Raw genomic sequence first — 24,670 nt, forward strand, 5'->3', positions numbered from 1 at the left:
TTAGACCATGGTTTTTTGTATCGGTTGGCGAGTGGGTTGGATGTTTTTCAGAGTTATAGAGATCAAACGGTGGTCCGACCAAGAGATTGGGGAGCATGTCGTGGATGAGGCAGGGTTAAGACTTTCGTTTATGAAGATTAAATCCAGAGTGTGTCCCGCTTTATGTGTTGGACCCTTAATGATTTGGTTGAAACCCATATACTTAAGCGTGGTGAGAAAAGTTTCACAATTAGGTGATTGAGGTGATTTATCCACGTACATTAGACATTAGAAAAGCCACGTACATTATACATTAGAAAAGCTCTCATGAACTGGAAACTGAAGACTCATCAAAAAATAACTACATGAACCTTGGAAGACAAGCCAACAGGTTCTGCAAGGAACTGGATCAAGACTGGAAAGGACTTATGATACCTCTCTGGGTCTAAACTATAGAGAATATATCTTTCCATCAAAAAGATTTTTTCCTCTGAGTGGAAGGCTCAAGGTTAGACAGTCTTTTGTCTCTAGGTTGCCAGTTCAAATCCTGCTCAGGTCAATAAGGAACTTAAAAGATAGTTTACATGAAATGAGTTGGTGGTCTCAGTCCAGTTCCCAGCAGACAGGTGTTCACATTACTAAAACTACCCTGAAAATGAGTATGAATTGGCCCTATTGCTGGTAGTCTCAGCTGAGGTGCCAAAAACTGCCCAGGCATAGCAACTGCTGAGATCTCACCAGCAGAGATCTCAGAGCAGAGTTAAAGCACAATGGCAAAGCACTAATGCTGCCTTGTTGTACCACTCCTGGGGATAATACATGGAAGAATTCAATTTCTAGTGTTGTTAATCTGGCACATTTCAGAGTACTAAATGCCCAGTATCAACAACAAAGACCATGGACAGGAAATTTTGCCCCTGAAAATCAGAAAGCAGCAGGAGGTGGCCCAGGTTTTGGGTGCATGCCCCTATGTTGTCTATGCCTAAATCCAACCTGGAGCATACACCCAGTTTTCTGTACTGGCTAGGACAAAGTTTGTCCTTGAGAAAAAGCAGCCACCTACCATTTTCAATTCCTTGTATATAAAAAGATGTAAGGTACTCTTATCAAACAAACCAATGGAAATGGTCTCTCTTTATTTGATTTTTACAGTTTTAATTACTAATGGTCATTAGTCCTTACCTCTGATATCTCCCCCTGCACAAAAAGCCTTTCCTCCTGCTCCCTTTATAATTATTAAAAACATTTCAGGATCATCTTCCCATAGCTAGTGAAAATAAAACAAAACAGATTTTAAATTACACAGAAAGGCAACAAAACAGAACAAAAACCTGAGGCAATCAGCTTGCCTACTGAAATATTTAATGTGATGCCAAGTACAGAAAATCCCCCAACACCATAATCCTGAGACAGTGTGTACTCCAGATAACCAACACTGGCAGCTTCATCATGTAAAGAATACTGTCTGGCAGGGAAATTAATTAACCAGAGTGCAGGACCAGCCAAGTGGTGACAATTTTTATGCTAAAGGCAATTAAATTCAATTGTGCTATACAGCTGTAGGGAAAAAATGAAATATTCTGAAATGGTAAAAAAATATCCAAATGGTATACTGTGTTTTTTCCTCTGGTCTTCCAGAGTTGCACTTGGACAGCAATGGAACAGCACAATAAACTTAGGGCCTGTGCATGGACTGGACTTTGTAAGAGCCAAGGAGCAACTGGGGAAGCAGGGAAAGCGCACAGCATTTTGAATTTCAATACTTTCTTTAAATAAAGCGCCCAGTCGCCATAATGACCCACATAGATATGTAGAAAGTTCAACCAACAAGTTACTGGACTAACTTAATACATTTGTGAATAGCTTTCCAAAGTTATACTCCCTTCATCGGGTCAGTGAAAAATGAGCTCAGTACGGTATCTGAATATACGATTATTGACTGGGTTACTATTATAGGAGTAGATAATCAAACTACCCACAGGTAATTTTTCCTGCTTAGTCTGCCAAAATAATCAAAGTAAAAGTACGCAGGTAGTTTTGCTTTGATTATGGTATCATGAAAATTACCCACAGGTATTTACTCCTGCTTTTTCTGTGCAAGTACTTTAAAGCAAGCTACCCACATTAAATGCCTCCCCCATCTAAACCCCACCCCAGGAATACTTGTTGCTGACATACCCGGGTACTTTTACCTGCGCATAGGGTGAGCAATCTAAAAGCTCATTTATGTGGGTTAAACTGCCCTCCACCCTTGAAAAGGGCATTGATCATTGTATAAAAAAGGCAGTGAAAAAAAAAAAGGGTGTGAGGGTGAGCCATACATTCAGGCCGATACAGAACAGTGCGCACTGTTTAGCCCCCATTTGGCCGCACATATTAGACACTCTATTATACCCCTTATTTTGTAAGGGGGTAATAGCTTGTGGAAAACACGCGGCCAACCACCCCGAAACTAATAGCACTCATCACATGCAAATGCATGTTGATGAGCCTAATAGTTATTTCCCCGAAATACTGAATGTAACGCCTGCCCAAAGGCAGGCGTTAGCCATTGATGGCATCGGGTAAGTGAACAGAAAAGCAGAAAAAACTGCTTTTCTGTACACCCTCTGACAGAATATCATAGCAATATTAAGTCGGAGGCCCCAAAAATTAAAAAAAAAAAAAAAATCTGCCCGCCGGTCGCGGGTTCGAAAATGGACGCTCAATTTTGCTGGTGTCCGTTTTCCGAACCCCTGGCTGTTAGTGGAAGCATCAGGTTCCACTAATAAGGTGGCGCTAGGGATGCCCTAGTGTCCCTAGCGCCTCCTTATTAGCACGGGTCCTAATTTAAATACAGAATCACGCACCCAGGAGAGGTGGCCTGGGCGCGTGTTTGGGGAGCGGGCGCTTAACATAGAGCGCCGGCTCTCCCGGGGTTTTTTTTTTTTTTTTGTTTTTTTTTAATTGGCCTGATTATTTGTATGGCATGAGAAAGGGGGGGGAGGGGAGACCAACACTGGAATATGCAGTTGCTGGAATATTTTACCAGGTAATGAGACTCTTATGGTCCTTTAGTGTTGCTTTCATAGAGGCTGACCATTTCAAATTCAAATGACACACAGGACTATGCATCTTCTAAAGTAAGGGACTGGGCGGGCACCCAACCCTTGTCCATTACATCAAGTATATGATTTCGAGTTTCTGTTAGCTCAAAGCGAAGCAAAATACAGTGGACATTCAACTGCTTCCAAGATGAAAGGAACTTAATTCTATAGTGAAATCTAGTCTGTGTTACAAAAAGGAAATGACAGACAAGGTTTTTGTTTGCGGGAACATGTACAGGGATAAAATGAAACTAACCTTTAGCTGTGGATAAATCCGCTGGATCATGGACAGGTTTAACGCGTTTAGTGCCTGAGGTCTGTTCAGGGTTATGACTCCAGCACAGCCAGTCTTTTCCATGAGAACCTCTGCCTCTGAACCTCCGTGGGTGGCCATGCCCTGTCAGCAGAAATACAGTGCACAGATGAGGCTGGAATCATGCAGCCCGGCATCTGCAAACCTATCACCGAAAACAATACTACTGGCTTGTCCAACTTGCTTCTTTCTTATCCCTATTGTTTCAGCCTCAGGCTTTATTCCAAGGTCTCCTCTTTCTGTCTTACTCTCTTTTTTTTTCTCATTATACTTTGGACTAAAAAGGTATGCAACTTTTACTTATGGCCACCACTACTGTTTTGAAAATCTTTCTTTATATCCACTCTTTTGTTTTGTCTGCCTGGGGATTATAAGGATTGTTCCCAATTTACTTATATTTGGAATGAAGAGAATGCCTAATCTGAGATGTTTCCAAGGCCTTTAAATAGTAAAAATCTCCTCAAAGTGCAATATAAATAGGAATAAAAAAGTTATCTTACCAATTTTAACAGGTTGAAAAAGAACTTCCTCTTTATTGAAACCCTAACAATGGCTGCCACTGTCCTTTCAAGTCCTGCTTATTTAGCAGATACAATTAAGCATTATATTCCTGGTAGGATTCTGTGCTCTAGCCAAGGAAGTAAGCTAGAGATATGCAGGTAGATGCAATATTGTGAGCTCAGGCTAGCACACCAGTTAGCCCGTGCTTGGACGTGCGAAATGAGCGTCCCTTGCGATAAAGGTATTAGCAAGTCCATAACATGCGTGCAAACTAGTGCATCCCAAAGGTAGTGCCAATTGTATTTAAATTCCATTTTAATTCCATCATTAGCTATTAGCCCCCCATGCAGTAATGTGCATCCATAATGAGTTTTTAACATTTGAAATTTTGCACAGCCCCATCCCTGGTGTTATTATACAAGGGCTAGCGATAGCTGACGGTTGGTGAAGGCTTTGCTGCCATTGAAACCATGGAATCCCTGTACTTCTTTGTATTGCTGACTTTTCTCTTGCATGTGCATGCCAGATTAAGGACTGCCAGACAATGGAGGGCGATTGTTCATGGAAACCAATAACGATGGAAGACAAGAGGGCCCTGCCGACCACACGGATGCACAGGCACAGGTAAGCAAAACAAAATCGGAGGAATATGTTTTTTTCACTCAATTAACCTCTGGAATTCACTCCCAGAGCATAAGTGTTTCGTGTAACAGGGTTTACCAAAGGTTTGCATAAGTTCCTAGAGGAGAAGTCCATAAACTGCTACTAATCAAAATAGAATATTAGCTTGTGATCTTTCCAATGCTAGTGTACTTCCCAGGTACTTGTGACTTTGGATAGGCCACTGTTTTAAGATGGCCATGTGCCATGTTTTATGTAATTCTGTTCTTATGTTCCTAGGTACAGCCCACAGCCATCCACAGATCCTGCACACAGTGTATCATTCGGCCGTGGATAAACCTCCTTGGATTGCCCTAGATTGAAGTGTTGCGAAGATACAGTCTCAGCTCTCAAGCAATTTTAACCCTTTATGAGGACCTGTGAAATGATATTGACCCCCCCCCCCCCCTTGCAACCATGCCATCTCTGGGTTGGTGAAACATCTGTGGGCTAAGTATTTTTTTTGCAACTCTGGTACAGCAGGAAATGATCCTGTAGAAGGAACTGCTCTCCCGGTGATGCATTGGCCTCTCGCACCGAGGATGAGTCTCCCAGGACTAATGCCTAGGAGGGAAGGGATAGGCTGACCGTCATAGCTGGTGATTCAATTATTAGAAATGAAGATATTTAGGTGGCTGGTGGACAAAGTCTGCCTAGTAACTTGCCTACCTGGTGTGAAGGTGGCGGACCTCATGCGTCACCTAGATAGGATTTTAGATGGTGCTGGCTGTCATGGGACATGTGAACACTAAGGTCGTAGGAAAATGTGGGAGGGAAGTTCTGGAAGCCAAATTTAGAATTTTAGATGGAAAGCTGAAATCCAGAACCTCCAGGGTAGCATTATCTGAAATGGTCCCTGTTCCATGTGCAGGTCCCCAGAGGCAGGCAGAGCTCCAGATTCTCAATGCGTGAATGAGACAATGGAGCAAGGAAGAGGGATTCAGTTTTGTGGAGAATCTTTTGGAGAAGGGGGAATCTTTTCCGAAGGGATGGACTCCACCTTAACCAGAGAGGAACCAGGCTTCTGGCGCTAACCTTTAAAAAGGAGATAGAACAGCTTTTAAACTAGAAGAAGGGGAAAAGCCGTCAGTCACTCAGCAGTGCATGGTTTGGAGGAAGGTATCTTTGAAGGATACTAATGAAACAGGAGAGTTAGGGCATCTCAAAAGAGAGGTTCCAATAATAGCAAAATGAGTCCATGTTCCTACAAGTAAAGAATCACCTTAACTAAAGGATTCCAAATTATCCCTATCAACTGAAAAGCAGGTTGTTAATACAAAACCAAAAACACACATTGAAATGTCTGTATGCCAATGCCAGAAGTCTAAGAAATAAAATGGGAGAGTTAAGAGTGTATAGCAGCAAATGATGAGACTGACATAATTGGCATCACAGAGGCTTGGTGGAAGGAGGATAACCAATGGGACAGTGCTATATCAGGGTATAAATTATATCGCAATGATAGGGATGATCAACTTGGTGGGGCTGTGGCATTTTATGTCCGGGAGGGCATAGAGTCCAATAGGATAAAGATCATACAAGAGACTAAATGCTCAGCAGAATCTATATGGGAAGGAATCCCATGTGTGCTGGGTAAGAGTATAGTTATAGGAGTATACTACCATTCACCTGGCCAAAATTATTAGATGGATGAAGAAATGCTAAGAGAAATCAGGGAAGCTAACCAATTTGGCAGTGCAGTAATAATGGGAGATTTCAATTACCGTAAACAAAAAAGGGGAACTGAACTTTAATTCAAAATATTGCCTATAGTGACGGCAATATTTTGAATTAAAGTTCAGTTCCCCTTTTTTGTTTACAGTTTTCCTATTGGGTTACTGTGTTGACTCTCCTTGATATATTTTTAGATTTCAATTACCCCAATATTGACTGGGTAAATGTAACATCAGGACATGCTAGAGACAAAGTTCCTGAATGGAATAAACAACTGCTTCACGGAGCAATTGGTTCAGGAATCAAGGAGAGAGGGAGCTATTTTAGATGTAATTCTTAGTGGAACGCAGGATTGGTGAAAGAGTGGTGGGGCCACTTGGCAATAGTGATCATAACATGATCAAATTTGAACTAATGACTGAAAGGGGGACAATATATAAACCTACAGCTCTAACACAAAACTTTCAAAAGAGAAACTTTGATAAAATGAGGAAAATTATAAGAAAAAAAACTGAAAGGTGCAGCTGCAAAGGTTAAAAGTGTACTACAGGCAGACATTGTTTAAAAACACAATCTTAGAAGCGAAACCAAATGTATTCCACATATTAAGAAAGTTGCAAGGAAGGCAAACAATTACCGGCATGGTTAAAAGGTGAGGTGAAAGAGGCTATTTTAGCCAAAAAACAAAATCCTTCAAAAACTGGAAGAAGGATCCATCTGAATAAAATAGGAAAAGGCATAAGCATTGTCAAGTTAAGTGTAAAACATTGATAAGGCAGGCTTAGAGAGAATTTGAAATTAAGTTGGCCGTAGAGGCAAAAACTCAAAACTTTTTAAAATATATCCAAGCAGGAAGCCTGTGAGGGAGTCAGTTGACCCGTTAAGATGACCAAGGGGTTAAAGAGGCTCTTAGGGAAGATAAGGCCATTGCAGACAGACTAAATTAATTCTTTGCTTCTGTGTTTAGTAATGAGGATGTTGGGGAGATACCAGTTCCGGAAATGGTTTTCAAGGGTGATAGGTCAGATGTTCACCACCGTGAATCTAGAAGATGTAGTAGGCCAGATTGACAAACTATGGAGTACCAAATCACCTGGAACAGATGGTATCATTAAAATCATCCATTGTACCTCAACCCAAGGCAGCATGTATTCACCAAGGGAAGGTCCTGTCAGATAAATCTGATTGATTTTTTTTATTGAGTGACTAGAGAATTGGATCAGAGAAGAGCGCTCGATGTGATTTACTTGGATTTTAGTAAAGATTTTGATATGGTCCCACAAAGAAGACTCATGAACAAAAAGAGAAGCTTGGGAGTGGGTGCCAAGGTAGTGGTGTGGATTACAAAATGGTTGACTGACAGGAGACAGCATGTAATGGTAAATGGAACCTACTCTGAAGAAAGAAAAAGTGTTAAATGGAGTGCCACAGAGATTCTGTTCAATATCTTTGTGAGTAACCTGGCGGAAGGGATAGAATGTAAAATTTGTCTATTTGCAGATGATACTGCAACAGAAAGGACATGCCTGAAGGAGTAGAGAGAATGAAAAGTGATTTAAGAAAACTTGAAGAGTGGTCGAAGATTTGGCAGCTGGGATTCAATGCCACAAAATGCAGAGTCATGCATCTGAGGTGCGGCAATTCAAGAGCTTTATGTGATAGGCAGTGAAAGACTAATGCGCACAGAGTGAGAGAGGGACCATGGTGTAATATTGTATGACAAGCCGTAACAACGGGCTACATTTAAAAAAAATTTTTGGTCCATTTCCTTCCCCTCCCCCTCCCCTCCCTCCCTCTTCTCCCTCCCTCTCCCCCTCCCCTCAGCTCACTCTCTCCTCCCTCCCCTCACTCACTCCCCCTCTCTCAATCCCCTCCCCTTTTAGCTCATCCACAACCGGCAGACGGGGGGGATGTCCCTCCCTCCCTTGCGCGTGCGCCGCCGCTACTGCTCCTCCCGCTCGTCGCCGCCACTGCTGCTCCTCCCGCTCCTGCTCCTCGCCGCCGCCGCTCCTGCTCCTAAGGACCCAGCGCCATTTTTTTTTTCGGGCACACTCCGCTCTGACCGAACGTGCTCGCCGCGCAGGCACAGTAGAGCTGCTCTCTAGCTGCGCATTTGCAGGCCGTCGGTCAGAGCCATTTATAAGGTAGATGAACTAAAGATGGTGAAAGCAATGTGACAGGCGATACTAAGCTAGAAGAATGCTGGGCTGCACAGAGAGAGGAATAACCAGTAGGAAAAAAAAAGGAGGTGATAATGCCCTTGTACAGGTCCGTGGTGGGGCCTCACCTGAGTACTGTGTTCAATATTGGTGCTCGTATCTCAAGGATAAAGACAGGATAGAGGCAATCCAAAGAAGAGCAACCAAAATGGCAAGGGGTCAGCACTGGAAGACTTGGTGAGGAGAGACTGAAGGATCTGAATATGTACAAACCTGGAGAAGGAGGGTGAGGGGAGATATGATACAGACTGTCAGATATCTGAAAGGTTTTAAATTATGCACAATCGTCAAATCTTTTCCATTGGAAAGAAATCAATAGAACTAGGGGTCATGAAATGAAACTCCAGGGAGGACGACTCAGAACCAATGTCAGGAAATATTTCTTCATGGAAAGGCTGGAAGGCCTTTCTGGAAGAGGTGGTGAAGATTAAAACAGTCAAGGAATTCAAAGGGGCATAGGATAAACACTGTGGATCCCTAAAGGCTAGAAATAAAGAAAAGATTGCATGGAGGTAAATTTCTGGTGTGGCAGTTGCTACCCTTAACAAATAAGCCTTGATATTGTTAATACAAATCCATCATTGCTCTCTGCTTCAACAACAGTGAGAAAGGGAATTGGATTCAGTCTAGCTACCAATTAGGGCCCTGACATTTACAGTTGGGGAAAAAATAACATGGAGTAACTAACTGATGCGGCGCTTACCACCCTTAATCACTAACAGCTCGATCCAGTAAAGTTCAGTTGAAGATTTCTCGTCTGTAACGAGCTCGCTGCGCACAATTCGGACGCGTAAGGCAAACCAGCGATACAGTCTCCAATTTTGCGCATCCGTAGTGCTTCTTAAAACCAGACGCGTAACCCTTCCCGCACCCGGCATGTAAATGAACGAATTAGCTGTATAATGAAGGAATTAGCTATTCCCCTCCGATACCGTAACGCGCGCTCAGGTTCTCTCATTAGTAACGCACTGTTTTTGCCGCGGCCGTAACGTGTTAGTTTACCGCCTCCCCCTAGTAGGAGTTAGGACTGTGAGTTCTAGTAATAAATCCATCGACACCAGCTTAAGATACTCAAAACAATAAAACACAATTTTAAAAAAAAGCGATACAGAGATGATCGAGAAAATGTAATGATGTGGGACACATAAACCTGTCAGAAGAAAAAATAAAATTTTTAAATACCTGTCGGAAGGCCGCGTGGGTCCAGGCGGCCGACGTGGTCCAGGCGGCGGGAGCCGGGTGGTCGCGTGTTAAATCTAGGCCGCGGGCGGGTGGGCGCCTGTTCCGGGCGCGGCGGCAGCGGCGGCGGCGGGGGGACACGCGTTAGTTCGAGACGGCCGGCGGGCGGTCGCGTGTTAAATCTAGGCCGGGTCCCGCACAGGCGCGCATTCACTGCCGGTGGGGGCTGCCTCTCCCGTCAAGCCCCCACAGGCAGTGAATGAATGAATGCTGCGCCTGTGCGACCCCTGCGATTGGGCGCTCAAGGCGTGACGTCACGGCATGTGACTGCCTTGAGCGCCGAATCGCAGGGTCGCACAGGCGCGCATTCATTCACTGCTGGTGGGGGCTGCCGGGAGAGGCAGCCCCCACCGGCAGTGAATGAATCATTCATCCAGGCGGAGGAGCCGGCTGCTTTCGCCACCGGCTCCTCCGCCTGGATGAATGAATGCGCGCCTGTGCGACCCCTGCGATTCGGCGCTCAAGGCGTGACGTCACGGCATGTGGACTGCCTTGAGCGCCGAATCGCAGGGGTCGCACAGGCGCGCATTCATTCCACTGCCGGTGGGGGCTGCCGGGAAAGCAGGCCCCCCACCGGCAGTGAATGAATTCATTCATCAGGCGGAGGAGCCGGCTGCTTTCACCACCGGCTTCTCCGCCTGGATGAATGAATTCATTCACTGCCGGGAGAGGCAGCCCCCACCGGCAGTGAATGCGCGCCTGTGCGGACCCGGCCTAGATTTAACACGCGACCACCCGCCGGCCGTCTCGAACTAACGCGGTCCCCCCGCCGCCAGCTGCCGCCGCCCGGAACAGGCACCCACCCGCCCGCGGCCTAGATTTAACACGCGACCACCCGGCTCCCGCCGCCGCCGGCCGCCTGGACCCACGCGGCCGTCCTGAAACTAACGCACGTCCACCCCCCGCCCGCCCGGAACAGGCGCCCACCCGCCGCGGCCTAGATTTAACACGCGACCACCGGGCCCCCCAGATCCCGCCAGCCGCCTGGACCCCACGCGGCCCTCCGACAGGTATTTAAAAATTTTGATTTTTACACTCCTGGTACCTGTCATTTCAAATGTCATTTGAAATGACAGGGTACCAGCGCACCCTGGTTACTGTATAGGCGCTGTATTAAGCGCCTATACAGTAAAATGGGTTACGCGGCCATAACCCTTCCCTACCGCTTTAAAGCCGCGGCATGCATTTGCATGCGGATTAGAGGAGAGTATCGGGGAGTTAGTGAAGAGAACTGTGCGTGCGGGGAGGAAGGGTGCGCCTGACACTACCGCACTGTTTCTACCGCGGCCTTACTGGATCGACCTGTAAGCCTGATACTTTGTTCCAACGCCAACATTGCTCTCTGCTTTCACGGCAACGGTTAAAGGGAAACTGGATTCAGACAGCATCTGATAAGTATGGGGGTAACCTGCACAGAGAAGCAGATCTGGCATAAGCTTGCTGAGCAGACTGGGTGGACCATTTGGTTCTTTTCTGCTGTCATTCCTATGTTTCTATGCACCTGAAAATTGGAGGGTGGCCAATGTAATCCCAATATGTAAAAAGGGTTCCAGGGGTGATCCGGGAAACTACAGACCGGTGACCCTGACTTCAGTGCCAGGAAAAATAGTGAAAACTATTCTAAAGATCAAAATCACAGAACATATAGAAAGACATGATTTATGGAACATAGTCAACATGGATTTACCCAAGGGAAGTCTTGTCTCACAAATCTGCTTCATTTTTTTGAAGGGGTTAATAAACATGTGGATAAAGGTGAACAAGTAGATGTAGTGTATTTGGATTTTCAGCAAGTGTTTGGCAAAGTCCTTCATGAGACTTTGATTACAAACTGGTTAAAAGATTAGAAATAAATGGTTAATTTTCTCAGTGAAAAAGGGTAATCAGTGGAGTGCCTCAGGGATCTGTACTTGGACCGGTCCTTTTCAATATATTTATAAATGATCTGGAAAGGAATATGACGAGTGAGGTAATCAAATTTGCAGATGATACAAAATTATTCAGAGTAGTTAAATCACAAACGGATTGTGATAAATTGCAGGAGGACCTTCTGAGACTAGAAGATTTGGCATCCAAATGGCAGATGAAATTTAATGTGGGCAAGTGCAAGGTGATGCATATAGGGAAAAATAACCCATGCTGTAGTTACACAATGTTAGGTTCCATATTAGGAGTTACCACCCAGGAAAGAGATCTAGGCGTCATAATGGATAATGCATTGAAATCATTGGCTCAGCATGCTGTAGCAATTTAAAAAAAAGCAAACAATGTTAGGAATTATTAGGAAAGGAATGGCAAATAAAATAGAGGATAATGCCTCTGTATTGCTCCATGGTGAGATCGCACCTTGAATACTGTGTGCAATTCTGGTCACCGCATCTCAAAAAGGATATAGCTGCACTGGAGAAAGAGCAGAGAAGGGTGACCAAAATAAGGGGCATGGAACAGCTGCCCTATGAAGAAAGGCTAAAGAAGTTAGGACTGTTTAGCTTGGAGAAAAGACGACTGAGGGGGGGATATGACAAGAGTCTACAAAATCATGAAAGGACTTGAACAAGTTAATGTAGATGCATCTGTGGTTAGCACAATTTAAGTAGGGAGACTCAAAGGAAATCCCCCGTTCCAGATTGGAGAGTACCCACCACTAGGACAAAGAGACCCAGAGAGACTGGGTGACCTGAATGCAATCCTGAAGGCTCTGACTGCCCTAGCATCACAGTGCCCTCAGGGTCCATTCGGCTCTGCACATATGTAGACATGCTAAGGGAGATCTAGGCGTCATGGTGGATAATACATTGAAATCATCGGCTCAGTGTGCTGCGGCAGTAAAAAAAGCAAACAGAATGTTAGGAATTATTAGAAAGGGAATGGTGAATAAAACGGAAAATGTCATAATGCCTCTGTATTGTTCCATGGTGAGACCGCACCTTGAATACTGTGTGCAATTCTGGTCACCGTATCTCAAAAAGGATATAGCTGACCGAAGAAAGAGCAGAGAAGGGCAACCAAAATGATAAAGGGGATGGAACAGTTCCCCTATGTGGAAAGACTAAAGAGATTAGGACTGCTCAGCTTGGAGAAAAGAAGGCTGAGGGGGAATATGATAGAGGTGTTTAAAATCATGAGATGTCTAGAATGGGTAAATGTGAATCGGTTATTTACTCTTTTGGATAACAGAAGGACTAGGGGGCGCTCTATGAAGTTAGCACGTAGTACCTTTAAAACTAAATCGGAGAAAGTTCTTTTTCACTCAACGCACAATTAAACTCTGGACTTTGTTGCCAGGGGATGTGGTTAGTGCAGTTAGTGTACCTGGGTTTAAAAAAGGTTTGGATAAGTTCTTGGAGAAGTCCATTCCCTGCTATTAATCAAGTTCACTTAGAAAATAGTCACTGCTATTACTAGTATCAGTAGCATGGGATAGACTTGGTTTTTTAGGTACTTGCCAGGTACTTATAGCCTGGATTGGCCAACTGTTGGAAACAGGTTGCTGAGCTTGATGGACCCTTGGTTCTTATGTTCTAATGAGTAACATGGAAGATCGCAGCCATGTTACCCAGCAGTCTCAACATGTGCCAGGATGATACCTGCTGGCTCTGTTGCACCTCTGTCATAATAGTCGCCAGAACAACAGCCCTCTGGCATGGCAAAAAAGTCCTGGCCTGAGCCGTGTCTAGCAGGGCTCCAATGAAGTCCATTTAAGATGACGGACTGAGATGGGACTTTAGCTGAGAACAAACCCTAATGACACAAACAGCCGAATGGTCAAGTACATGGATCAGGTGGCCACTGCCTGAGACGTGTTCTTGACAAGCCAACCATCCAAATCTGGGAAAAATGCATTCCCAGTCTGCGGAAGTGTGCTGCTACCATGGCCAGGCATTTTGTGAAGCCCCGTGGGGCAGACGCAAGTCCAAATATCAACCCCCGATACTGGAAATGCTGTTTTCCCACCACAAATCGGAGATACTTCCTGTGACTGGGGAAGATCTCGATATGGGTGTATGCGTCCTTTAGGTCGAGGGAGCATAGCTAGTCCCTTTTTGCAAAGGGAGGGGGGGGGGGGAATCAAGTTGCCCAGGGAAACCATCTTGAACTTTTGGGGGTTTTTTGAACTTGTTCAAGGCCCGCAAGTATAGGATAGGATGAAGTCGTCCTGTTTTCTTTGGAATCAGGATTACCTGGAGTAGAATCCCCACCCTCTTTGCCCTGGTGGCACAGACTCGACCGCTCTAGCCATTAAGAGGGAGAAGAGTTCCGCTTTGTATCACCTCCTGATGGGCTACTGACCACCAAAATGGGCATGGAGGGCAATTTGGTGGCCACACCAATAGATTTAATTGGAACCCCTGGTAGACAATGGACAAAACCACTGGTCCGAGATTAGACTGGGCCACCGGTTCACAAAAAAACTGCAGCCTGCCCCCGACTGGAGGGTCCATCATCCTGGGTACAGGCAACTGGCTTACTCTTCCTACGACCCAGTCAAAACCCCATCCTCTGAGTTGGACTGAGGAGCTGGTTGAGGGGCTTGGGAGCTCTCTGCTGCCTGGAATGGTCACAGGGAACTCTGATGCTGTGGAAGGGATCAAAGAAGCAAAGGATACTACTTTCCTTTGGAGAAATAAAAACTTCCTGGGCTTCCCGGCCCTCTACAGACTCCTGGATGAGGATGATGGGTTCGGAGTGCTGGTGGGAGAGGTGTTTGAAGGGTTTCATGACGGTCCCAGAGTTGGGCCCAGCATCCTATCTCCAAAGAGATTCTCTCTAGTGTCCAGCACGTCAGCGGAGCCGTATCCTGTACCTCTTGTCTGAGATTTGAGGCCCGCCACCATGCCAGACTGCAGGCACTATTTCCCGCTGCATACTGTTTCATAAACATCGTAGGTCACACAGACCTTGTTTTCTCCACACGCCAAACCCTTGTGCACCAACGACATGAGGGCATTTTGCTGCTGTTTGAGGCAGCTGCTAGTCACCTCCTGCACCAGCTTTCCGATGTCCTGCGAGTATTGGCTCACATAGAGCTGGTAGGCAGCGATCTGGACAATAAGCATGGCGCCTTGGAACACCTTCCTCCAAGAGCAACACTCTATGGTCCTTCCCCGGGGGCACAGAGGAGTGGGTCAGAGAGCACTTGGCCCTCGAGGATGGATTCGACAGCACCGTGGGGCAACTGACACTTATCGAATCCAGCAGTCTTTTGGACAAGGTAAACCCCATCCACCTTCTTATTCATGGGAGGCACCGTGAAGGGGGTGTTCCAAGTCCTCAGCAGCAACTCCATAATGATCTCGTGTACCGGGACTGCCATGATTTCCTTAGAGGCTCCACAAACTGAAGAATCTCAAGCATTTGTGGCCTGGCGTCTTTCTTGAGTCAAAAGTTGGAATGGGATGGCCTCCGCCATCACCCTGACAAACCCTGTAAAGGTTAAGAGCTCAGGCGGAGACTTCCTTCGCTCCTCTGAAGGAGAAGGGCCTGATGGGAGACCATCCACATCCTCGTCGAGGATTCAGTCTGATCATCCCCGCAGGGGTCATAAGGACCTTCATCCTCCACTTATACCATAGGTGATGGGGCCTTAGGTGCTCAGCCAACATCTAGAGGTGCAGGCACCAATGGAACTGGACAGTACAGGCCTCTGGTGTCTCCATCTGCCTCAGAGGAAGCTTCAACTTCGGAGGAACCGGTTTCAACCACTTTAATCGGTAGGGGGAGGCCTCGGTGTGCCCCCCCCCGGAAACCAATGCCTGCTGGGTCAGTAAAGCATTGATGAGCACACTGAGCTTCTCCAGACGCAGTAAAGTATGGGCAGCACCAGTTCTGGTGCCATGGGATTGAAGTCTTATAGAGTCCGCCCGCACCACAGCTAGCTGGACTTGATGCTCCAGCTCCTCCTCAAACATTGCCAATGCCAACATAGACTGGAAGGAAGGAGGGATGGCTGGATCTTCCTTGGAACTGCAAGGAGGATTGGTGACTGGCACCAGGACTGTTGGAGGACCGTCGTGGACCCTCCTTGCCATCAATGGAGGTTGGACACTCTGCCACAGGATCTATTCAGGGGCACTGTGGCCGGTGCATCCCCATGCCGCAACCGTGCATCGATGGGAAGCGTTGACGATGTTTCTTGGTCTTCCCATGATGCTCGGCCCGGTCTTTCCCAAGTGCCAAGGTCGAGGACGATGAACCAGACATCCTTAGCCCAGAGGAGATAGACAACGGTCAGTCTCAGTGTCCCTATCCATCGGCAATCTCGACGGAACCAAAAGTCCTGCCAATTTCAATGGCGGGGTGTCCATCAATGAGGTTCCGAGGTCATCCGATGCCAATGCCACCAGCTCAGACTTCTTCGACCCAAAGAGGTTGTCCATCTTGTTGAGTTGAAGCAGACGTCCTTTTCAGGGTCATCTGGGTGCACAAGCAGCAGCCCCAATGTCATGCGATGCCGCAGGCAAAGGATGCAAATCTCATGAGGATCAGTGATCAACATGGTCCTCAGGCACTGGAGCATCAGCAGCCATGGACAGGGAAAAAACAGAGAATGATTGCAGCGGGTTGTGGATGGAAGATGGGCACCCGCCACCACAGTGGGGGGGGGGGGGGGGGGGAGGCGACTGAGAAAAGAAACTTACCCAAACGCCGAAAACCCTAACTGGGGGCACCAAAAGGGACCTGGTGACGGACCGAAGGAAAGAGACAATGAAAAACCACAAAATCTAAGTTTTCCACAAGGCAAAGAGCCCAAACCTTTAGAGTTCAAATCAAACTGCAAGGCTCACAGCTTCTGCGAAAAAAAAAAAGACTGAAGAAGTGTGGTATAGGGCATGCTGGGCAGTTTTCCGTATCAAGCTCTATCTGATGATGTCACCCATGTGTGAGGACTACAATCTTGCTTGTCCTCTGAGAAACACACGTTTCAGGTCATTATTTAGTTCAACTGTTAACCACCCAAGGCCCAAAAGAGAAACATCAAATGCAAACACAGTAGCCTTTTCAATGGCCTTTGTCGCACCCGTATGGGGTATGTACCCCATCCACCACTTCAGGGCGTAGATTGCACATGATGAGCTCCTCTATGAGGGTCAAAACAAGAGGGCATGCTGGACCATCCCTAGTCCTGTTGCACGACACCTCGATTTTTTGTGGCCTTCTCTTTAACCTCCCTGTGTGTAACACACCAGCGGTGCTGAATTTATTTAACATCTCTTGTCTTGACTGCCAGGAGGCTGACATCAAGTGCAATCCTTTCGTTTGTGGCTGAGCAACCCTTCAATCTGAAGAGCACTTCGTAGTTCTCTCAGATGCACCAGCACAGGAGTTCCTTCTCTGCCTCTGAGAAGCGCACATCACGTACTCGCTTTGGGGGCGCTTGGCTATCACTTGGGGCCTGCCTGCTCTTCTGCTCTCCAGCTCTCCCTCTCCAGCCTGAGCCAACTTTCGCTTTTCTATTCTTTCCTGCAGTTCCTTCCCAGTCTCCCATGTTGGTCATGACAAGGACAGTCTTTGCTCATCGGAACTATGAATGAAAATAAAAACATAGCATACCTATAAAAAAGGTGTTTGCAAACATCGCGATTCAAGATAACATGTAGGAAACTTACTACACACTAATCAATGTTAATATAACTTCCAACAAACGACTCATACTAACCTGATACTTGTATAACACGGACAGATAGGAAAACATGCAGTTAATGGAAAGCCAAAGTAACAGGCCACATGGATAGTATGAACAGATGGGAAAACCAATATTTTATGGAAAGACGCCCATAAGTTGTGCTTCCATTTACAGGCCCCTGACAACTCTCATAGCGGACACCCATGACCGCCTCCTTTTGTCAGCGTCCAGGGCTTGGGCGTCCTGGGCAGGCCCAGAACAGACGCCCAAGTCAGACTCCATTCGTCGGCATTCATTCACCCACAGCCATCAGTCCTTATTGTGGAAGAAAAGGCTATTAAAAGTAGTGGAATTTGAAAATGTATAAATGCAAGAAACATAGATAATATAAAATAAACACAATGAACAAGTTGTATACTTAAGGAAAACAATCAAGGACAAAGCAAATATGTCTTAAATGTTGAAAATGAAGCAATGTCTATCTTCCTGCAATGATGAATAATCCAAATGCCAGGCACCAGTCCACACCAGTCTGTACAGAGCTCAGATCCAATCTGAACTGAGCACAAAAGGACAGTTTGACTCAAAGCAGTGATTTATACACCCTGCGGGCAGGATTATGAGCTCATATCATGATGTCAAGTTGAAGATGCACAATTCCATTTCAAAATATAATTTTTCAAATAAACATTCCCCATATTCCATTTAACAGAATATGTATGCGCGTCCAGATGGCGCACGCGTGATGCAGTATGGACGTCAGATGCAATAAAATGGGTGGCACTTCGGGCGCTCTTTTTTTGAACACCTCGCCTTTTTCATTTCAGTTTCATTTGAACACTACAACGGGCACCCAGGAGAGGTGGATGTGCACGCGTTGAAAAAACGGGCGCCCATTTTGGATGCACGTTTTTCGTGTATAATATTGCATCAGCCCACTGATCGTGTAAGACAAACTAAGGCTAGAACCAGGGTGTATTGTTTTTCCAGGCGTTGCCCAAGTTTCTGGAATGCTCACCCACAAACATTGAGGAACATGTCAGATTATCTGATATTTCATAAATCTTTGAAAACTTGGCTTTTCAGTCAAATCAACCAGCCAGTAAATGTAGATTAAGAATCCCTCCTTGGGGCTATTTATGGTAGACCCCAATTTGGGGTAGACCACTATATCTTGGTCTACCCCAATCGACAATACAACCACTACAACTTGTGCAAAACGCGACAGCTCGAATGTTATGTAATGTATCATGCAGAGACCATATTATACCTACATTACAACAATTACACTGGCTTCCGATATCGTATCGTATGACATAAAATTTTGTCCATAATTCACAATTTATTATATAACGCCAACTCCATCTGGCTATGTTCATTACTGAGAATATACAGGCCCACCAGACAGCTCCGCTCCTTAGATAAATGTACCCTGGAAATTCCTTCAATAAAATCTGTCAGCTTAGCACTAACCCGAAAACAAGCTTTTTCAGTTGCAGGTCCGACGTTATGGAACTCACTCCCAGATTATATTCGACTAACAGCAAATCGTAGAGAATTTAAGAAAATGTTAAAAACTCACTTTTCACACGTGCATACAATTTACAATAACGAACTAATTTCTCTGAACTCTAAAACTGCTAGCACGACTCAGTATCTTAATGTAAATGTGATGTATTTTAAATGATGTAAGTTATAATATTGTGTATGTCTTTTTCTTATAAAATGCCTAGACGGATAGACTCCTACCCCACAGTGCAGTATATAAAAACTTTGAAATAAATAAATAAATTGGGAGAGGCTGGTGGGGAATGGAGATAGGTTGTTAACTGTTGACGTGAATGCATTTTTAGTCCAAATTATTTGATGATGTCTTTACTGATATATCTATATATTTATCTATGTTTGTGATATTCTAGATTTTGCTCTAAGGAATACATTTGCCTTTTTGTTATAACCCACTTTGATGTAGCTATCTCAGCCATGTATAGTGGAATATAAAATGTTTACATTTAAAGTAATTGCTAATTGAATTACCTAAACGATTTTGCAAGTATTGCTGCATTTTAGGCACATCACAAGACTGGCAAATACATCTCGACAGTGTCTTATGACTACTGTAGGTCAGTTTCAAATATTTTACTGAAAAATTCATAAGTGTGTCTATCACAGGGCTACCTCTAAAGGAGAAAAGGAGGTAGGTATAAGAATATGCAGAGGACAGAAAAAGAAAGAGAATATCAGGAAAGCTATGAGTACAAATGCTCACAGTCTAGAAATAAAATTCCAGATTTGCAATACTTAAGGGTGAAGGCAGATCTAGACATTGTAGTCATCACAGAAATTTGGTTCAATGAGTCCCATGACTGGGCTATAATCTTTTCAGGAAAAAAATTCAGGGTAAGCAAATGGGAGAGGAGTAGCACTTATGGCAACAATGATTGCCTAAGGCTGCCATCTAGTGGCAGGATTCAGGGCCTACCATTATAGGGTTCTGAAAGGAGCCTGGTGCATGGCCTCAAACCAGGACACTCACTGCAGTGATGGAACTAAAATTGGAAGGAAATGTAAAATAGGGAGAAAAAAATCCGTGGGTAATAGTGAATGACTGATTATGGCACCAAATCCCAGCTCTAGTTCTGTCTGATTTGCAAATACAAAGAAACAGGAAGAAACTGCTAGGTGAAAAAACATTTTTGGATCCTACCCTCGCAGAGAATCCTCATCCAGTACTGAAAAAGCTACAGGATTTTGTCTTTTCTTAATCCCTATCAATATGAATTTAGAACATTTCATAGTATGGAGATAGTGCTTCTTGCAACAGGAGGTGCATTACGCTTAGAGCCAGATGAAAGAACTGACTTCCTTCCTGTGCTATTGGATCTCAGTGCAGCTTTTAACACCATTAACCATGATATATTTGCTTACATCCACACCACTATAAACACATACAAATTGATTCAAGGTTTTCAAAGCCTTTACGCAATTCTGACCTAAAGGGACAGAATTCTGGGTGTCGTCAGCAAAAAACAACATCTAATCCCAAACTTATCAATGTTGTTACTTGAAGCTGGAGGTAAATATTGAATAGTAATGGGGAAAGCATCGAGTCCTGCAGTATTCCACATCACAATGCATGGGAACCTGATGATTTATCCCTAGTGTCACAAATTGGAACCTTCCTGACAAAAATAAATTTCAATGATTCTAGAGTCAAATCTACTTTTCTTAGATTGATCAGCCATGTTGTCATCATTATGTACGATTAAGGATATAATGATGTACCCCGCCTCTGAACATAGGAAAGGCGGGTAAGAAATGTTTTAAAATAAAATAAATGTTGAACTTAAACCCTAAAAATACTGATGATCTGAGGTTAAGAGAGGGGATAGCTTCCCTCCCTAGTCCATCTTTGATCTTGCAGGGGAGGTCCCATTATTGGTCTAAGTTAAGGTTCAAAGCTCGGGCATTATTTTTGATTCAGAGCTCTTACTTGAGTCCTATATTTCAGGTTTAGTACCTAATTGTTTCCTGCAGCAGAAACAAGTGCATTCAAATTCAAATTCAAAGGGCATTTCATCGTTTTATGTAAACCGGAGTGATTTGTAGTTCTTACAAGAACTTCGGTATATAAAAAAAATTAAAAATAAATAAATAAATAAAATTTATGCCAGATTTAAAAAAAAATTTAAAAAAAATTACCATCATTCATCCTGCATTTTTTTCAGCTACTGCAACACCCTTTAATTGGGACTGCTAACGAAGTTTAACAGGAAGACTTTGAAAATTGGTGGGGGGCAAGTGCCCTGACAAAAATCTGGGTGTGTCAGCACTGCTGCATGATGTGGAGCAGTCTATTCCGATGGTGTCGAGGCTTGATGCATTTTGTGTTCCAAGCCTCGATGCGTTAAATGCATTGAAGACTTGCAGTTCAACAACATTGGGTATCCATGGGAATTCTGTGTGTTGACCCGGCTCCATGCTTTGAGGGGTTGATGCAGCAGAAAATGGTGTATCACGTGTATTGACTGTGTCGATAATGGGGGGGGGGGGGGGGGGTTTGGTGCTGGCTGCACCAGCAACTCCACTGAGTGGCATTTTTTCTTCAACATATTTCTCGGCTTTAATGCTTTACACAACTCCAAAATCCTTGGCTTACTCTGCCGAAAAGGGAGATATTTTGGAGGAGCTTCTGCTCAACTCCATACCTCGGGAGGCAGGCAAGGTTGCACATGGGGAACAGGATCGACTGTGACTTCTGACAGACTCAGGCAGTTCCTCCATTTTCCAGGCCTTCATCTTCTGGGAACATAGGGACATTTGGCCACAATGGTAACAACTGGCCTGATCATGGTTCGGTCCAAAGCAGCAGTAACAAACTTTCAGGGTCATTCATCAAATTGCGATGGGCTGCACTGCGATTTGGAAACTCAAATTAGGAAGAGGGGAGGAGTTTGGGTAGAGTTTAGGCAGAGTTAAGGAAATTTAGGAGCCTGTAGCCCTGTGGGCAATAGGGTTTCTACTGCATATACTGTACAGTCTTTAAAGTTGTTCACTGTAGGCTTTTTCTTGCCAGACATCATGAACAAAAAATTGTCTTTTTTTTTTTTTTTAAATGTTTGGGGAACTGCTGAAGAAAAAAGATTTTAATAATTTTAGAGAAATAAGGTACACATCTATGCTAGTGCTCAGACAAATAAAGAATGAGAGGGCTCATGAAGCAACACCAGTGTGTGAATTCCCACACATGCTCAATAGAACAAAAGCTTTATGAGCTTAGAGAAATGACGCCACCCACATCATGGCTAATTCAGCCCTACTTGTCAACAGAGAAATTGATAACTTTGGTCCAACTGCTATCTGTATTATTTAAAGTTATTTTATATAAGCTAGATCCTGGTGTTTATTAACTAAAGGGGTTCAAATTACCTAAATAAAAAAATGTATTGATGAAGGGCCTGTCACATTTCTAAATCCCTAAATGTGGGTATCTGGCAGAAAGATATTTGACTACCTCAGCAAATAAAGATATTCAAATCTTATGTTTATTTTTTTATTATTTCGATTACCTGACTTTTTTAATAAATAATTCAACCGAGGCAGGATGCAACATATTAGAATAGCAGCATACAATCGGAGATCAACAGAAAAAAAGTGTACAATAAGGACCAAGCTAATATTAAAAAAAAAACAGTAATAATTTAAAAACATTGATGCTTAAAGTTACAATACTGCCTCATCTTCAAAACAACTACATCTACAAAATAGAAATAGTTGCAAATAAGATACTGACGAGAAAACAACAATGACTAACTTAAATCAACAAAACAGGTAAATTTCAAATAAATAAACAATCATCTCTGTATAGCAATAAGTTGTAGCACTACATTCAGGGCAATCAGAAATTGGTGCCAGGCAGTTTACTGTAAGCAATTTAGTTTAATGCATGCTTGCTAGAGGGTAGGAAGTTATGGATTTGGCATTAAAGGCCTGTCAGAAGCAGGCCCAGCGCCACTGCGTGTGCAAATCGTGCAAGTGCACAGGGCTGCACACCTGGTAGGATGGCATCGGGAGCAGGGAGAGGCTCGTGCTGCTGCCAGTGGACCCATCCCACCAGTGGCTGAAGAAGTGGAGGCCTATGGTGCCGCCAGTGGAACAGATCCTACTGGCAGCTGAAGAAGCAGAGGCCCGTGGTACTGCCAGTAGTCCCGATCCCACCAGCAGCAGAAGCAGCGTAGGCCCGTGGTGCCACTAGTGGACAGGATCCCAACAGCAGCAGAAGAAGCAGGAGGCCACAGCAGAGGAAGCCAATCTGGCAGCTCCTCTTCCTATGCTAGCCCTGCAGTGCTAGCTCTTCCTGTATTCTCATCTCGTGAGCATTGAATTACCTCAGGGCCAGCACAGGAAGAGGAGCTGCAGAACGGCTGCTCTCCAGAAAGAAGGAACAGGCTGGCTGCAGCAGCAGAAGAGGAATGACCCAAGGACCTTAACTGCCTGGTGTGCATGCATGTGTGTGAATGGGAGCCTGCCTGGGATGGATGGGTGCGAGAGTGCGTGTGTGTGAGAACGGGAGCCTGTCTGGGATGGATGGGTGCAAGTGTGTGCCAACGGGTGCAGTAAAATGGGCAACAATTCAACAACAAAAAAGCAAAACAGCAAGGCAAAAATAAACCCAAAAGAGAAAAAAAGGAAGCATGAAACAATAAGACGGTAACTTTCAAAGCAACGTGCGGGCGCACATGTGCGCACATTCGTCAACCCACGCTCAGGGATGTGGCCATTTTATAACGTACACACTTATATGTGCGTGTTGAGTGCTTGCAAGCCCTCATCACAGACATGAAAGCGGTGAAGAAGCAGTTCCCCAGCAAAAGCAATGACTAGTGATGAGCAAGCCTGCACAGGCTGAAAGAAGTTAATGCTTTGCCACTTGGAGCTGGTTCATGTGGACCTGAGACAGAGAAACAATGCTCACAGAGAAAAACCAGAAGTGCTCTGCTGAAAAGAGGAAACTTGCTGCAGAGAGCAACTGGCTTGTCTGGGCTGGGAGTAGCCCACTCCTGTACTGCTTGCTCCCAGAAGACGCCAATAAGGTAAGGGAGAGGAGGAAAAGGAAGGAAAGGGAAAGCAAGGGAAGTGAGAAAGAGGTGGAAATAGAGCACGGACAGTGGAAGAACAGGGGAGGGGATAAGGGCAGGGCAGTGCTCTAACAACTGAAGAAAAAGATCTTACATTGTTGTCACTGGAAATCTACTCCCCAGGGTCACCTAAATACTAGCCAGCTTAAATTAGATTTCCATTGTGTGAGCCAACTGACCACAAGGAGCTGTGTGTCAGAGTCAAGACATATGCGTTTAATAAATATTAGTATACATAATAACTTTATTTGTACTTAAATAGAAGCTGAGCTAAAAAGTGAGGATGGTGACAGGGGTTATGTAGATTTCATGTCCTTGTCCCTTTAAGCCCAATTCTCATTACCTGGTTTCTACCATGGCAACTTTTTCAGTGGTTACTAATTTGCATATGATTAGGGACTTTAGTTTTCAGGTTTTTTATTTGTTTTTTTTTTTTTTAAATTTAAAGTTCTAACAAAAAAAAACAAATAAACTATGGAAAAATGACTTTCCACCGATTTTACTCCTGTGTGTTCTAGCAAAGTCATTTTTCCACTGATTTCTTTTTGTTATAACATTGAAATTCCCAGGAAAAATAACAAAAACTGAAAACGAAGGTCCCTATTTAGGATTAAAAATCTGTTTGATACAGATAGAAAAGTAATACTGAAACTGCTATTAATAAAGTGAAAGAACAGGTCATGTGATGCAGTGAGACAGGGAAGACATTTCCTGAGGCTCTGGGTGCCTTCTCTCAG

General features: G+C 44.5%; 1 protein-coding gene across 1 annotated transcript in view; it reads right to left on the reverse strand.

Annotated features, from left to right (window-relative positions):
* The window catches only part of LOC115094659 (3-hydroxyisobutyryl-CoA hydrolase, mitochondrial-like), a 66,599-nt gene that overhangs the window by 19,825 nt on the left and 22,104 nt on the right, over nucleotides 1-24,670 (reverse strand). Inside the window, exons 3-4 of the mRNA XM_029607909.1 lie at nucleotides 3,322-3,462; nucleotides 1,162-1,246 (exon numbers count right to left, since the gene is read on the reverse strand). Of these exons, the coding sequence (XP_029463769.1) occupies nucleotides 1,162-1,246; nucleotides 3,322-3,462 (226 nt within the window). The remainder of the gene's footprint in view (nucleotides 1-1,161; nucleotides 1,247-3,321; nucleotides 3,463-24,670) is intronic.

This window comes from Rhinatrema bivittatum, chromosome 6, assembly GCF_901001135.1.
Source record: "Rhinatrema bivittatum chromosome 6, aRhiBiv1.1, whole genome shotgun sequence".
NCBI classification, from domain to species: Eukaryota; Metazoa; Chordata; class Amphibia; order Gymnophiona; family Rhinatrematidae; genus Rhinatrema; species Rhinatrema bivittatum.